This window comes from Pomacea canaliculata, linkage group LG3, assembly GCF_003073045.1.
Source record: "Pomacea canaliculata isolate SZHN2017 linkage group LG3, ASM307304v1, whole genome shotgun sequence".
In the NCBI taxonomy this organism is placed as follows: Eukaryota; Metazoa; Mollusca; class Gastropoda; order Architaenioglossa; family Ampullariidae; genus Pomacea; species Pomacea canaliculata.
Genome location: NC_037592.1, coordinates 36,866,175 through 36,881,399, shown reverse-complemented (window position 1 = coordinate 36,881,399; position 15,225 = coordinate 36,866,175). Strand labels below are relative to the sequence as shown.

Here is a 15,225-nt window from a genome sequence, read left to right as displayed (position 1 = left end):
TGTGTTTGATCGAGTGCCTGTCACTGCTGCTCAAGCTCCGGTGGATCATCGGCATCGACCATAAACGCCAGCTGATGGAGCGGCCAGCAGACAGCCACATCCGCAGCCTCTCGCGGTGTCGCGCGCGCATGCACGTTGGAGTATCGGGACTGGCAGAGACAAGATGCATGACGAGCGGTTGCGCGTGACAAGGATAAAACCTTGCTGAGCGTGTAATGTCTTATTACCTGAGGCCGGGCCCTTTATTGCTGGGCGGCAAGGAAGAAAATATTGATGGCCCTTAAAAAAAAAGTGGAGGTTATTATGAATTCACATATGCTGCCATGCTCGTAAAGTTTGCACCAGCCAGCACTTTTCTGGGTAGTTGATACCACGTCCTGCACAACAATGAACTTGACCTTCTTGTACTCTCTAAAGAGCACAGGTAAATTCATTTATGAATTAATGGTCATCTGTGGGTTTCATTTTCGCAATTTTGATTATTCGCGGGGTCGCTTTCAACAATTAAATGTTTGTTATTGCTTTTGCTGTTTTACGTCGTACTGCGGAAAATTGCGCAACATGCATGGGCTAAAAATAATGTATTAACCTGTTTTATTTTCCACAATAAATATAAATTAATCGTTAAATGTAGTTACAAGAGTTCATGTTTGGGGTACGGTTGCCTTAGTATTCGCGGAGTCCTGCGTCTTTAACCCCCGCGAAAAATGGATAAATATAACAACAAATAGAGAGAGCGAAACATCACAGGAAGGTAAGGGAAGCCTGAAGCTTCATACACTGAGTTGAGAGAGCGCCATCAGCCTGCAAACCCCACAACCTACAAGGAGATTAAGGCCATTTGCAGAGGAGACTGGGCCACTGAACGGCGGAACTGAGGCTAACAGCTTGACGGAAACCATCATTTACGCCTTGGGCAACGATGGTTTCATCTAAAGAGGACAAGGCATTGGAGGTAGAACTCGGCCTAAATGCTGAATAGACCTTACCACACCCAACAGGGCTGCCTGTCCACAAAAACAGGACACTGGGAGCTGTGGCCTAAGAAGTAGGCTCTCTATGCCCAACTCTGGGGACAAGAAGCGATACTGTCAGTTCTGCGTGATCCATACGAGAAGATTTAATTGCACAAGCTGTCGAACGAAGAGGAGTAAGCAGACGACAAAAACAAATTCTTGGTCTTAAAATTTTTATTTGATTTTCAGCTTAGAGGATAGAGGTTTGAGGTGTGAGGTAGTTCAGAAAGTCTGAACAAGTGGAAAAGGTGTGTGTGTGTGGGGTTATCTTGAGGCTCGGATATCGTGCTATTGTCTTTCTTCGTTTCCAAATTTCATTCAGCATAAGTAGTGCAGCATGTTGTTGCTGGCGCCACCTGTGAAATGATGGCCCCTTCTCGCCACGTTGATGACTGTCAGAAAGTGGGAGTTGCCAGAGTAAAACAATGAAGGCTTGGGACCTATGTTTAGACTGTGTACGACTGAGTTACTGGGTGTTGTATCGATTGTCTTTGTGGCAGCAAGCTTATTGCCAGGTATTATTGAGTGAGGGAATCAAGGGGATTGCTACACCCACACAGCAGTGCGCGGCATTTAATATCATGAATATATATATAGCTTTACTGTACAATTGATGGAGAAACAGCTGTGGGTCTTATCTTCAGTCAAGATCACCATTGGTGAAGAAGTCCTAGCCTTCTTCTGAGTCAACTGTCTGACGAAAAAAGCAGAGAATGCCGAAAATAAACATTATTCATGTTGGGTTTTTTTTTTTTTTAAAGAGTTTGACAACAATATTGACAGATGTATAAGAGCGCTATTCCGTTCTCTCTCTCTCTCACAGACGCAGAGCAGCCCTCGGCAAAGTTGCATGAAGCAACAGTGTGTCCTCTTATTGAACGTGACTCACAGTCACAGCTTTCTCTCATGACTAAGTATCGACTAGACCACTCGTGTGGAGCCGCGGGTCTTTGTTACCCGCCCTGCTGTAGTGCTGGCGGGGGCTCTTTTGTTAGTCGTCTGCAGCTCTTGCGTCCTGACAGTAGCTCGTTAGGCTAAAGTAGGGGGCAGAGAGGGGCTGTGCGGAGCCTGATGTGGAACTAGTGAGGATGCACAAGCATGATCGGAAGCTGGCCGCGGCATATGAGTTAATCCATTAGAGGGAGACGGTGAGCGACAGTGGCGGGCGGGCCACGGGGGCTGGCGTGACTTGTGGCACCGGTCGCCTTGACAACCGTGGGATGCAGCCTAGCAGGGCAGCAGACCACTTGAAAGCATGACGGTGGCTTGATCGTTGAAAAAAACTGACACAAGGAGGGAGGTGAAAAGAAAAAAACAGAAACAGCAGCCCTGAATCTTGAAGGCTACCAGCGAAAAGGTCAGAGCCACAAGTTCGACAAGAGGCCCAGGACATGCCAAGCAGGCCATGTGCAGTGTGGCGGTGCGGTCTGCAGTGAAAGTCAGTGCAAGGCCTTACGTCGCCAACCCTCTCCCCACCTAACCCACTCCCCCACTCACACACTCGTCGTGTGGGCGCCGCTGACAGGCAGTGTCTTGAGGAACGAGAGAGTATGGCCCAGTGCGTGCAGCACACCATGTAGGTAGCTTCACTACTACCACCACATCCACTGCAAGGGTGGGCATTGGTGAGTGACCACGGCAAGACTGGACATGGTGACCTCCTGTGGGGATGTTGCGACATGTTGTCACAGGTAGGCGTGAGAGGGAGACTTGTGTTTGTTGTGGTGGTGGTGGTGGGGTAATCTCTCTTGATGATTGGAAACGGAACAGGAAAGTCCGTTGACACTATTAGCTAATTACCGATACTGGGATATGCAAGTCTGTTGTGAGATGAAGTGTTTGTTGGCTCATGTTTGGTGTACATTTCTTGAGTTTCTTGATTAATGCCGGGGTACGAGACGTCTCTTGTTGATAGTTCCCTCGACGAATGCCGGGGTAGGTGTAGTTCCTTATACGCGAGATGCTGTGTTTGTTGACTGTCGTATGCATCTGTTTGGCGAACAGCGTTTGTTGACTAATATTGTCAATGACGTGTATCGATGACCAGTAACCGACAGACAGAGCTGACGACGATCGGTGTCCAAATCGTTTGAACCCAACACTGACACACTTTCTCTCTCTTCTCGCCCACCCTTACCACCTGTCTCGCTCACTTGCTGTCACCGCCTGCTGGTTCCAGTGCTGTAAATGTAGCAGAATGGAGACAGGCTGGAAGAGCAATTAACGATTCCTTCCCCATTCAGACCGTCGTGTAAATGTAGCAGAAAGGTTGAGAGAGAAGTTAACGATTCCTCCCCTATTCAGACTGCTGTTTCCTTTACTTCACTTTGGAATCTCTTATAGATAACGGCAAAGGGTTAGGGTTGCGCGCTGAAGCCATTCAGTCAAGTTTATTCTTAGACTGCGTGTGTGTGAATGAATACAGACGACGGTTTTATTTTTAAGAAAGGTTTTGTTGGCAAAGGTCAAGCTGCTATTTTGTGTACAAAAACACAGCTTTTATTAAAATGATTTTTGTTTTGTTTTTTTGTAGAGCTTTGTCCTCAAGAGATTATGCGATCTTGTTTGGGAGAGGGGCGGGGATTATTAAAGCGTTTATTGACTGAGCGAGGGTTTGCGAGCGTGCTTTGTGTATGGAGATCGATTTACGTTCCCTGCGCACGAGTTTTATGTGGCAGCATCGAGTGACTTTTTTTGTGAACACGTTGACAAAGATCGAGTTACTTCTGGAAAAAGACACTCCTTTCCCCGCGAAAAAACAAACAAAACAAACTCAGCTCATGTTGTGTGCGCTTGTGGAACTTTTTTTTTTCTTCTTTGGGTTATGGTTATTATGCGGTGCGGTCATACAGTTCCAGGAATACCACTTGACGACAGACCATTTCCACGTTGATTCTCATCTCCTCCCTACAGTCAACCTCCCACTCCCTCCCTATCCCTCCTCTTTACAACCAGGAAAAAATATATTCGATCATCGACATTCTGAAATCCCAATCCCACCCCCTCACCCGGCGTTATTTTTCCCTTCTGGTATACAGGAGACCAGCAGGAAGTTGAGCTTTTGTGTGTGTGTGAAATCTTTCACCACCCCGCTCAGCAATCCTGCACTCGCCCACTAATCCCGAATAAAGAAACGTCCTCTGAATGAACTAACCAGTTACCAGCATATGCACTTCTGGTTTGTCTACATTTTTTTACTCCATTAAATAGAATCCATCTTTTTTAATGCGAGTTTGATGTCGATATGTACTTCTAGGCTGCATACCCCCCCCCTTTTTTTTTTTTACCCTTCAGATAGCTTCTATCCTTTTAATGCAAGTTTGATGTCGTGGCTAACCACATTTTCTATCGCCTTTTACCTGTCATCATATCACATCACCGTGTAATCAATAGTAATAGCCCACCAAGGACTGTTGTCTGGGTAAACTCCATTATTTTTCTGGTTTTGTGCTTCCATCGCCAAAGTTTATTTGGAATGGAGCGTTTATTAACGTTACGCAACATTACAGCCGGGTCTTTGTCGATCTTTTGTTGACGCTGGCGCCATCTAGCATCTCCGGCCACCCGCCCCTGCTGTACCCAGTTTCCCATCGTTTGGCCAGCGGTAATGGGATCGTCGATTTTTGCCCCTTGTCCCGATTATACATTCTTCCACCCCGTTTGTTGACATGCTCAACCTCCCTGCACCCCAGCCCCCACCCTTATGAAAACAGCGGCAGACTGCGAAGGGAGGCAGCGTGTGGCTGTCTAACGGCCAGAATGCCAAGAATGCGCTGCCAGGCAGTGCCCGCAGACTCTCTGTGACGCACGTGCGACACACCGTCGTGTGGGCTGTGTGGACTGGGTGGGCCGGTACGGCAAGTGGGATCAGTTTCCGCAAGACCAAGAAGGGGACACGGACTCTCAGGCCCCTAAAAATAACTCGCTTTCGTCGACAAGTCAGACATAATGAAAAGGAAGGAAGGGGTAGTACAAGTGTGATGTCTAAGCAGATGAAGATTAATGACTAATGATCAGACTTCTATAATTAGAAGTCGACTTTATTTAAAAACGAAAAATTCCCTATATTTAGCGTGACCCTAGCCGTAAACCAAGCTCAAACTGTAAATAAAGCTTGCCATAAACCCAAATCCAAACAGTAAATAAATCAAGCTGTAACCAAACCCAAACTGTAAATAAAGCATGTAGCCAATAGCCACAGCATGTGGAGCTAACGGCCACACAGTAAGCACAAGAGACTTTGAAGATCAACAGACGAGAGAAAGCGAGACCATACGGATCAGGAATCGAACTCCTGTGGTTTGGGATCTCACTGAACACAGTTTATAACTGAACTACAACAGTCTCGCCTCTTCTGTAACATCGGCTACACCCGCCAATTAATTACAGTTTCTATGCCACAAGTGTATGTTTGATTGGCTGACATGTTGTGTCGCCCAAACCTCTTCATTCGTCTTGTGGAGCCAGAGGTGGTGGTGGAAGGGAGAGGAGGTGCCGTGCGTACGCGGCAAATGTCAGAGCTGGTCGGTACATCTGCTGGTGCAAGGGGTTGTCTCCAAGAAAGGTCAGAACCTCTCCCGCGCTCGCCGAGTGTTAGTGGAGTGTCTCCGAGGGTAAGGGGCACAGGGGCTGGCCCCTCGAGAAGCTAATTGCTTACTTCTGGCGTGGAAAACGACCGGCCGGGTAGTCGTTGAGGGAGGGTTTGGGGGTGGGGTGGGTAGATGTGTGTGTTTTCCTCTTTCAGTTTGTAGGGAGGTCGTTCTTTTGTTACCAAAGAAAACGAAATCCTCGGGTCAGACAATCAGAAATGCACAAGGATATGAAAGACTGAAAACATTCAAATGTTGAAGCGGCGAGCAAAACATCCGCTTATAGATGTGTGTTGCAGCATCAGACACGTCATTCTGAAAAACTGCTGGCGGAGAGAACCTTACAAGTGTGAAAATTAAGAAAATGGCTTTATTTTTTCAAACCGCACTTGTCCAGTTTCTCTCACTACGAACTTCTCTTTGATTCATGGTTCTTGATCCATGTCAGAAAGACCTTCTCCGGTTTGTGCATGGCACTTAAAAACAACAACAACCGCTAAATGCTGATTGGATGTTGCGAAAGACCCTCAGTGAATGTCTTCAGGGAGGGACTGCTTCATGACAGCGAATTGCGACTTTCTGTAGAATGCATTGGACACGCTGTCGGCAGCCATAGGCATAGACTGAATGTCTAGACACTTCCGAGGTAGCTGTGGATCCAAGACCGAATATTTCCGATGCAGTTGTGGACCGAATGTATAGACTTCTTAAGTTGTAGACATGCAGTGAACCAGAGACAGCTGAAAATGGTGGAATGAGATTCTGTTGTGGTGGTCTAGACAACAGTAGGTACCCTTGTATCGCTGGCCAGCTCCTGATGTCCATGGTCCGAGTGATTCTGTTCAGTGACCAGAGTCACCAAATCGTGCACCTCCGAAAAGACAAGCCTCTGAACGCACCTCAGCTCTAGTGTCTTGAACGAGGAATCTGTAAACGTTCTTGATCCCGGGGCGAAAGATGAAAGAGGTGCCGGTGGGGACAACTTTTTTCTCAAGCTCTGAACGATGAGACATAATAATAAACCTTGTGTCGATTGGAGTCCAACAACCTCCCTTATGTTACCCCAGGGCCTAGGCGAAGCTCGTATCAGAGCAGAGGCTTTGAAGCAACAAAGCTTGTCGCCATTTTGGAAGTGCGTCGCCACTGTCTTCATCCGCGGGGTGTTGCGAGGGAGGTGTGGGTGGGGAACGGGTTTTATGTCCGAGGCTTCCCGTGTCTTGCATCCCGCATCCCACATCCGGAGCGTTGACGCGCTGCCCTGGCGACGCAGGTTGGCGGGTTAAGCGGGTCCAACAGCTTTGAGATTGGAAGGCGTGAGATGTAGTCGCCAGCATCTTCAGCAGGAGCCGGGCGACTCTTCGCATCTCAGCGTGTTATCCCCCCCCCCCCCACACTTGTTTTTTTCTTGGCACGATCTGGTATTGCAGACAGTAGTCTGGCCAGCCGGCGATCGCTAGGAAAACAGGGCTTATAATCGCTCCCGACACTTGACAAGGGGTCAAGATTGGAAGCTGCCGATTAAGATGGCTTTTCATGACGAGTCACCAGAAGTCGGACGAGAGGGGTGGGAGTGGAGGAAAGAGCGGGGGTGTGGGCACAAGTACAAACAGGCGAGAACTGTTGAAGGTGAGAGGTCTGCTGAAGCCTCAACATTGCTGGTCAACTAGAGGACGCAAAGGTTTCTCGCCTCCACTCCCCCCAATCTCATTTCCTCCCCCTGGTCGCCGGCGAGGTATGCCTTTGGTAGTGGTCGGTGATTGCATGGCGTCCTCGCGTCGGTCCTTGGGCCAGGCGTGCAAATCCACCCTGTCTAGAGAGGGGCCCTTTAATCTCCGGCCGCGGCTACTTTGGCAAGTGTCGCACACTAGGGGTGGTGGTCGTGTGGTGGTGGGGAGTCATCGCTGTCCGGAGAATCGTATGGAACGCCTGTCGTGGTCACAAGTATGCTGTAGGAAGAATGACTAGTCAGTGCAGTACTCGAGGGAGGTGCGGCCCGTGCGGGTGTTTGCTGGTTGTTGGTGTTACTTCTGCGAGTTGATGATGCTGTTGGGTGGGTAGTCACTGTTAGAAAAGAAAAGAAAAAACCCAACCAAAAACCAAGCAATATTCCCTAGGGTTACGTGAGGCTTACGTGCGGGCAACGTACAGAGAGCGTCACAGGTCCATTTATACGAAGCTAGGGGTTCGTTAATTTACATACCACGAGTACAGCGCCGTGGCGACAGATGCCTGACCTGTTTTGTAAATGGGGTTAAGACTGTCCGAAGCTACGCCGTTCAACTTTTTTTTTTTTTAAAAGCAGGCTCGCAGCCGCGAGGGCTGGTTTCTTACGAGGAGTTGGGGTTAAAAGGGGGCGGGGAGTATCTCTGTGCCATGATCTGTCCACTACTCACGGCTTCAGTACAGTTCAAAGACGTTCTGCGCCGGCGGCCCGGCATCTGGCGGTAGACAAGGCCCTGACCTATAGCCACTATGTCTTGCACTCCAGACACGTGACACGCTTAACAACCTAGTGTGCACCCAAGAGAAAAGGAGAGAGAGAGGAAAAAAGCGACAGAATGCGGGGGAGAGAGAGGGATGAGCGAGACTGAGAGAGATGGTTGTAACCGCATCGGTTGCTCATTGTTTTGTAACTGTTTATACGCGGATACTAAGGAGTGGATGGCTGTCTACCCCTGTTTAGGGGTGACGCCGAATGTCCACGGCTGGGTAGGAGACTAGGGTCATCAGTCTGTAGGTATGCACAGTAGGAAATTTGTCTTGATTCGCGTGTTAAAAGTTATGCCTCACAAGAAATGCATACATGAGAATTTAAGAATTAACAGACCGTGATCTTGACATGAATAAAACTGGCTCGACAAGGGATATTTTATCTACAATCAGGAATTAGACGAATTTGCCTGACAAGGTGTATTTTGTGTAAGGATATTGATGTGCACAGGGTGTCAGCTTGTTTTATGTCGCATTCTGTCAGCATGCTTCATCTTGAATCTCATTGCAAGTTAGGCGAGCCTAAACATCTTCGCCATTATCTTTGAGCTAAATACGCAGCTGAAGCAAGTAAACTTAGGACAAAAACAGTTTCAGTGGACACAAGATGAAATTAGTTGTGTATTAATGTAGGATATTGTCGGCGTAAGAATATTTTTTAAAAAAGGCGTGAGGAGAGCAAGTATAGTATGATATAGGGTTTAGTATGTGCTTATATTCTTGCAAAAAAAGTGTACCTCTGGTGAGAATTCAGATGCATGATCATGCACACATTGTTGGTGCCTGATGGTCGTAGACGTTTTGCTAGACTGGAACAGAATAAAAATGTGCAATCTATAAGTTGGTTTTTATATTCTACTTTGGTATGATAATATTATGCTTGAGTCATCCCACGCACACATATAATGACATCGGGACAGTAAAGGTGTCAAGTCTGTCATGGAAATCGCCGTTTTCTCCTCATATGTATATATAACCACATGGACCTTATGGGCTGCTCATATTTAATTTCCTGTATTAGTGCCGACATAAAAAATTGTTATCTAGCGTTGTTTTCTCCCGCTCTCCTTACTTTCATATTTTATTTGAGGAAGCATGAGGTCACCACATTCTCGTGGTCATAATTGGTGGTGGTCGTCAGTGATGTGGCAGTCACACAGTATTCAGGCCTTAGTTCTCACCACACTCTGTTGTCTGGCTGTATGGCCGGCTGTGTGTGTGTGGATGGGGAACCTTACAGTTACGCCCTCTGCAGGTCACGTGATGCGACTGCTTGCCTACAGAGAAACCTGTAGAACTGAATGGAGAAACCAGTTCTAGGTTACATCATTCTCTCTACACCACTCAAAGTATCGTCGGTCCGCCTTGAAAAAAGAACCACCGTCCCCACGACACACACACCCACACACGTGTATATATTATACAACCGTCCCTCGGCCCTCTAATGCTAATTTACATTCCCAATTAAACAAGGGGACAGCATGTGGGTGTTGGTGGCTTGAAACGGATGAAAGGCTTCGGCTTGTTGTCCACCTTAGCCGTTGGCTGTAAGGTGTGTGCATGCATTTGTCGCATTTGCTCAGCGGCGTTTGAAGCAGGTTTTAATTGGCGGCGGTGTGTTTGCTTGTGTGTGCAGGCGCCTCAACATCCTCAACTCGTGCGCCGTGATGAAGATAGACACTCAGCGCAGAAAGGTGAGTGCGTGCTTGCGCGTGTGTGTGTGAGTGAGAGAGAGGGAGGGAGAGGAGGAGATCGAAAGCGACTGTAATGTCCATGTCGCCGACCCTGTGTGTTGTAATGTGTTGTAATGAGTTGCGTGTGTCTGTGCTGTCACGTGTCACATGTTTGTATTGCGTGTCTGTGTGCTGTCATGTGTTTGTATTGCGTGTTTGTGTTAGGGGCGTGTCACTGTCGTGTGTGTACTCACGTGTCACTGTCCCGTTTATGACGCATCAGTTCGCTGGTCGCTCGTTTGTGCGCGCACGTGTGTATAGCTTGCTACCCTTGACTCTCTAACGCTTAATATGAAAGTATAACACACAGACGAATGACATTAAATTGGCCGCGCGTGCACACACGCACACTGATTTTTTAAAAAAATATTCTGAGTTCACGAAGGAAGGCTTTTTATAGGCAGTACGATCGACATCACGAATTAGGCTTGCACGTTAAAGTAACGGGGCTTTGACTCCAATTGTCATCCCCCGTCGTCATCCCGACCCGATTTCTGCTAATTTTTAATAAACACCGTATTTGCAACAGAAACGATAACTGTAACTCGTTACATATCTCAAAGACCGTTTCACACCGTAAAGCCCTCTGAAGCTGGATGCCGACCAGTTAATCAGCTAAAATAGAACACAACCAGTAGTTAAGCCGACAGCTAGAATTAGCATCAGCACCACCATGCACCCGGCCGTTTGGCGGCAGTTTTGGAAAGTGGAAAGAAAACTCGGCGGGCATTTCAAAACGTCAGGAAGCGTGCAGCTTCTGCTTTCTGGAGACGGCTGTTGTAGGCACCGTTGACGTAGGAAGGCTGTGAGGCGCGCGCCAGCCTGGACTCAGCGTGGAGCGGTGAAGGGGTTAACACCGCCAGCTGTCGCACCACTGGGTGGGGGACCCGCTAGTGTTGCGCCGGCCTGGCAGCGCTCGTTGCGTCCCTTGACACCACGCACGCACGCACACACGGACACACACAAAAGCAAGGAGCTCGACCGTGGCATAGTCTTTGGTGAGGGGAAAGTCGTTGGGAGTAGAGCCAGTGGAGGAGTACGACGTGGACGGCGACGTCAACGGCTTGCGAATGATGCAATCCTCAGCTTGGCCCTGGCTGAACCATCACCACCGGCGACCATCCACAGCTGGTACGTGTGCGTTATTTTGTATGTGTGTGTGTGGGTGGGGACTGCCGCAAGTGTGGTGATGGTGGTGGTGGTGGTGGTGAGGGTGTAGCAAAATGCTCTCTACCAACTGGACCCCTCTGCCCCTGCCTGTAGGTCGTTCCAGTGGAGCAGCATAGAAGTGCACCAGGCTGGGTTCTGGTGCAGTGCGTGCAGTGTATGTAGTGACGTGACAGGGTGCTAGTGGCACCGCGTCTGTGGGGCAGGCTGGTGGGGCAGGAGACGCTGGCAGGCTTGTAGTCTTTTGTCGCCTGTTTGCCTATTTGGCAGCCTGTTGGCGTGAAAGACGGAGTCAAGATCGGAGTTTCTTTTACACGGACTACGCTATCTGCCCGCGATTCGCGAAGATCAGTTGGCCATCAGTAGCGATGTGACTGCACAGACACACACATGTACGTGTATCCCGTGACACTTCTAAAGACTACTTCTTCCCCCTTCACCACCACCCCTACAACTAGAGACAAATTCAAGATTAGAGCCAACGGCGCGGAAGGTTATCGTCTCACCTCTCCGTTTACCTTCCGGCAAGGAAGATTAGATGACCAGCGCACTAATAAGAGAGATAATTGCCGCGGGTCACTTGTGCCACGTGTCCCATGGGTGGGATGGGGGAGTAGCAAGCTTCTCTCGACGTGGCAGCCAGAAGACTTCTGTCCACTTCCCCCTCCCTCCACCAGCTCACGTTTCCGGTCTCAGAACGTAACGTCCGAACTGGTTTTCCTGTGTGTGATTCCCACCCCACCCAAGGCCGGCCTGCTCCCCTTGTCCACCCCACCCTCCTCAAGTTCTGGCACCGGAGTGGGCGTGACCCGAGGCATGGCCGTTGCATGGTAGGAAATGTTGTGGCTGGCAGTTATTGTTGGTACACGCAGGCGAAGACCGACTGGGCGGTTGAATCAGTGCATTGTGCATAGTGTCCTAGTGTATAGGGCGAGTGGTGAATTAAGCATAGGAAAAGTTAGATGACAGGGCTAGTCATGGACTCCTCCCCTTCTACCTTTGGTGACACCCGCGTTGTGTAACCTCACAGTGAAGGGGGGTCGACTGTGACCTAGATGGTATTTGTCGTGGTGGTATTTAGGTTAGTTAGCAATTAATAAGCATGGCCTGTAGTTGGGCGGTAAGTAGAGACATTGTCAGTGTTGATCAAGTACATTATGTCTTACGCTCTCTCCCTTCCTTCACACACATTCATTTTCTCAAACACACATGCAGATGCATGCACACCTACACATATACTCTAAGCAGCGATGTATGTGCGTGCATACATGCATGCTGGCATATCCATTTACCAGAGAAGTGTCTTTAGGGCTTATGTGTGACAGTAACATTGATATCACCCTTGTGCTTAGCCTAAGTGCTGCCTGGATTTAGGTGACTTGATCAAGTAACTTAAAGCTACAAGCTCTTGAAATTTAGCCAGCTCTGGTTATTTTTCCCTCTCTTGTAGAATGCACTGTCGGGTGACCATGACTGGATTTAGTGGTGTTTACTCAGTTCCATTCAACATTTTCACTAGTGCACAGCTGTCTGATGGTCGATAGTTGAGGTTTGCTCTATTTATCATGTATAATAGCTTCTTTTAGGTCTATTTCTCTTGACGTTTTCTCCGTTTTTTTTCTCTTTAAAATTTAGGAGATATGTTTACCTTATCAGAAGGTCACAAAAGTTGAAGTTGCTGTTGTCTGCTCTCTTGTCCATGTGGTCACTAAGCAAATTTTCACCCTGTCATAAATTAACTTTGCTCTGTCACAAAAAGAATTGGTCTTATGTTTGTAGCTAAATAGTTCCTAATTTGAAAATTAAGATTTAGTTGAATCCTTTAGAGAGGTTTTATGCAAACATGTTTTCACATTAGATGTTATGCCATATATCAATGCACATTTGCAGACAGCACACTTGCACATAGTTCAAAATAATGATTCAAGGCTTGTTTTGTGAAGATCAAGGCATGAGCAATAAACATGTTATGCACTTGCTCAAGTCTTCAGTGTATGCTATCATACTGAAGATCTTCACCGTAGCCTTTTGAAGGGTCTATTTCCCATATCTGTCCGTTGTTTGCTTACCATCCTGACTGCTGTCTCTGTTCTATGGTGGGAAAAACTCAAAGTCTTTTGAACCCTATTTAGTTTTGTCGCCCCAAGTTCCTAGAAGTTGCTGCCTGTTGAGCTGAGAAATCCACCTACTCTCAGGTGTTCTAGATCTCAGCTAGTAACATCTCTTTGAGCTGGCATTTCCTTAAGAGATCCCTTTGTTGTTTTTTGTCTAGTGTATAGGTTTGTATATTCTTTCTGTACAATTATCCAAGGCATTGCATATGTGGATTTAATCGTTATGTATGTGTTGCACACATGTTTGTGTATGTGTGTGTGTTTTTAAAGACATAGATTTCACAGGATTTGCGCTGCATAAGAGTAGTGTATTTTTACTTTTGTTATTATTTGATGTGTTCTATAAACGATCCTTTTATTGCTTGTATACTTTGATCCACCTCACTGTCATTTTCTTCCCCTGAGGACACAAATTACAGTAAAGCATATCCAAAGCTGTAAAATTTGGTAAATGTTTTAAAAGTTGAATTATATCTGTATGGATACGCAAGCCAACATATAGATATGTACATATAAATCAGTGTTGTCATTTGTATCTGCATAGATGAATTTATATATATCCATAGAAATATTTTTTTCCTTGTATACTTTGATCCACCATTGTGGTTTCCTTGACGACATGTGTTACATGGAAAGAAACATATATCAAAGGCAGTAAAATTTTGTGAATGAAAAAAGGATTTATATCTATGTGGATACATTTGGCAACATTGATTATAGCCTATATGGATACAAAGGACAGCATAAATTTACATTTATATGGATACACGTGGTAACATTGTAAAGTGTCTTTCCTTCTGTTCTTATATCGTTTGTTTTTAATTTAAATGTAGAGACAAAGGACAGTGTCTATTTTACTGCATCAATTAGATGAAGGACATTGTCTTCCTAACTGTTTTTTTTTTTAATTTAAAGATAGACATTGTCTACTTATCTTCATTGCCATTTTTTAAATTTGTGAAATTGTTTCCTCAGCAGACAAATGATGAGTCAGATGAAGAAGACTTATGCGCCTTGAGTGACCGCTGGGAGTATCAGAAAAATGTGAGGCGATGGTCCCGAAAAGGAGTTAACAACGAGGCTGTTGAGTTAAGTTTGCATCCAACCATCTCTCATGACAGCTTACTGGCAGACCAGGAAAGTGGGTCTCACACAGATGATAGCCCTTTGCTGGACAACAAGATGCCCTGTGTCCCACTTTCCATTGAGACTGTGCAAGATAGACTTGGTCCGAGTGTCCAGTTGGAAGTGCCCCTTGTCCCTGAGTTTAAAGAGCAAACCCTATCTTCATCTCATTTCTTTCCTGTCAGCCCCAGATTGCGCAGGTCTGCCAGCGAACGCATCAAAAGTGCCCTGAAGAAAATGGACTCCTTCAAAAGGAAACCCAAAAGACATGTAGTTCATCTAAGTCCTGTGGAGATCAGTGGTCCTGTAGTGACAGACCAGGAGGGCATGCAAGCCAAGCTACAGCATTTGAAGTGCATGGATTTGAGCCTCCCTGATGCTGCAAACAGACTTCCATCTTCCACAGGCATGTCCACTCCCATATACCCTAGAGACAAAGTTTCCAAAACAGAGTCATCACCTTTAGTGTCCCCAGTGACTCCTATCACTGCAACATCTCCTTCATTGTCTGATGATCCCAGTGCATGTACTCATTCTGCAAGCAAATCAGAGTCATCCTTGAGTGAGTACTATGCAGCACATTCCCAGCTTTTAGCCATCTTTCAGCAGCATGGCAGCAAACATGAGAGTGATTCACGAAGAAACAATGGGGAAAACAGTCTGCTGGAGATCTTTCTGCTTCCTGAGGACCACAAGCCAGGGAGCTTCCCACGCCTCTTGCACAATGGCTACATCGATACCAACACCAGCCCCACATCAACAGGTCATCGCCCAGTGAACAAGCAGCAGAAGCATTTGAATGTAGGTAGGGTGTGCGCTGATGATTCCTTGGGATTACATCGTTTTAGCATGTATGACAACCTACCACACCCATCACAGGCATCCAAGCCAGTGCATCATTGCAAAGATTATGTGTCCATCAGCAGCGAGCCTGACACCTGTCATTCACCTATGCATTCATTAAATGCGACTTTGGGATCAACATCTGACA

The 15,225-nt window shown here is 47.0% G+C and overlaps 1 protein-coding gene across 1 annotated transcript in view; it reads left to right on the top strand.

Annotated features, from left to right (window-relative positions):
* Positions 1-15,225, top strand: part of LOC112560064 (rho GTPase-activating protein 7-like) — a 58,011-nt gene that overhangs the window by 26,716 nt on the left and 16,070 nt on the right. Inside the window, 2 exon segments of the mRNA XM_025231637.1 lie at positions 9,732-9,789; positions 14,085-15,224. Coding sequence (XP_025087422.1) covers positions 9,732-9,789; positions 14,085-15,224 — 1,198 coding nt within the window.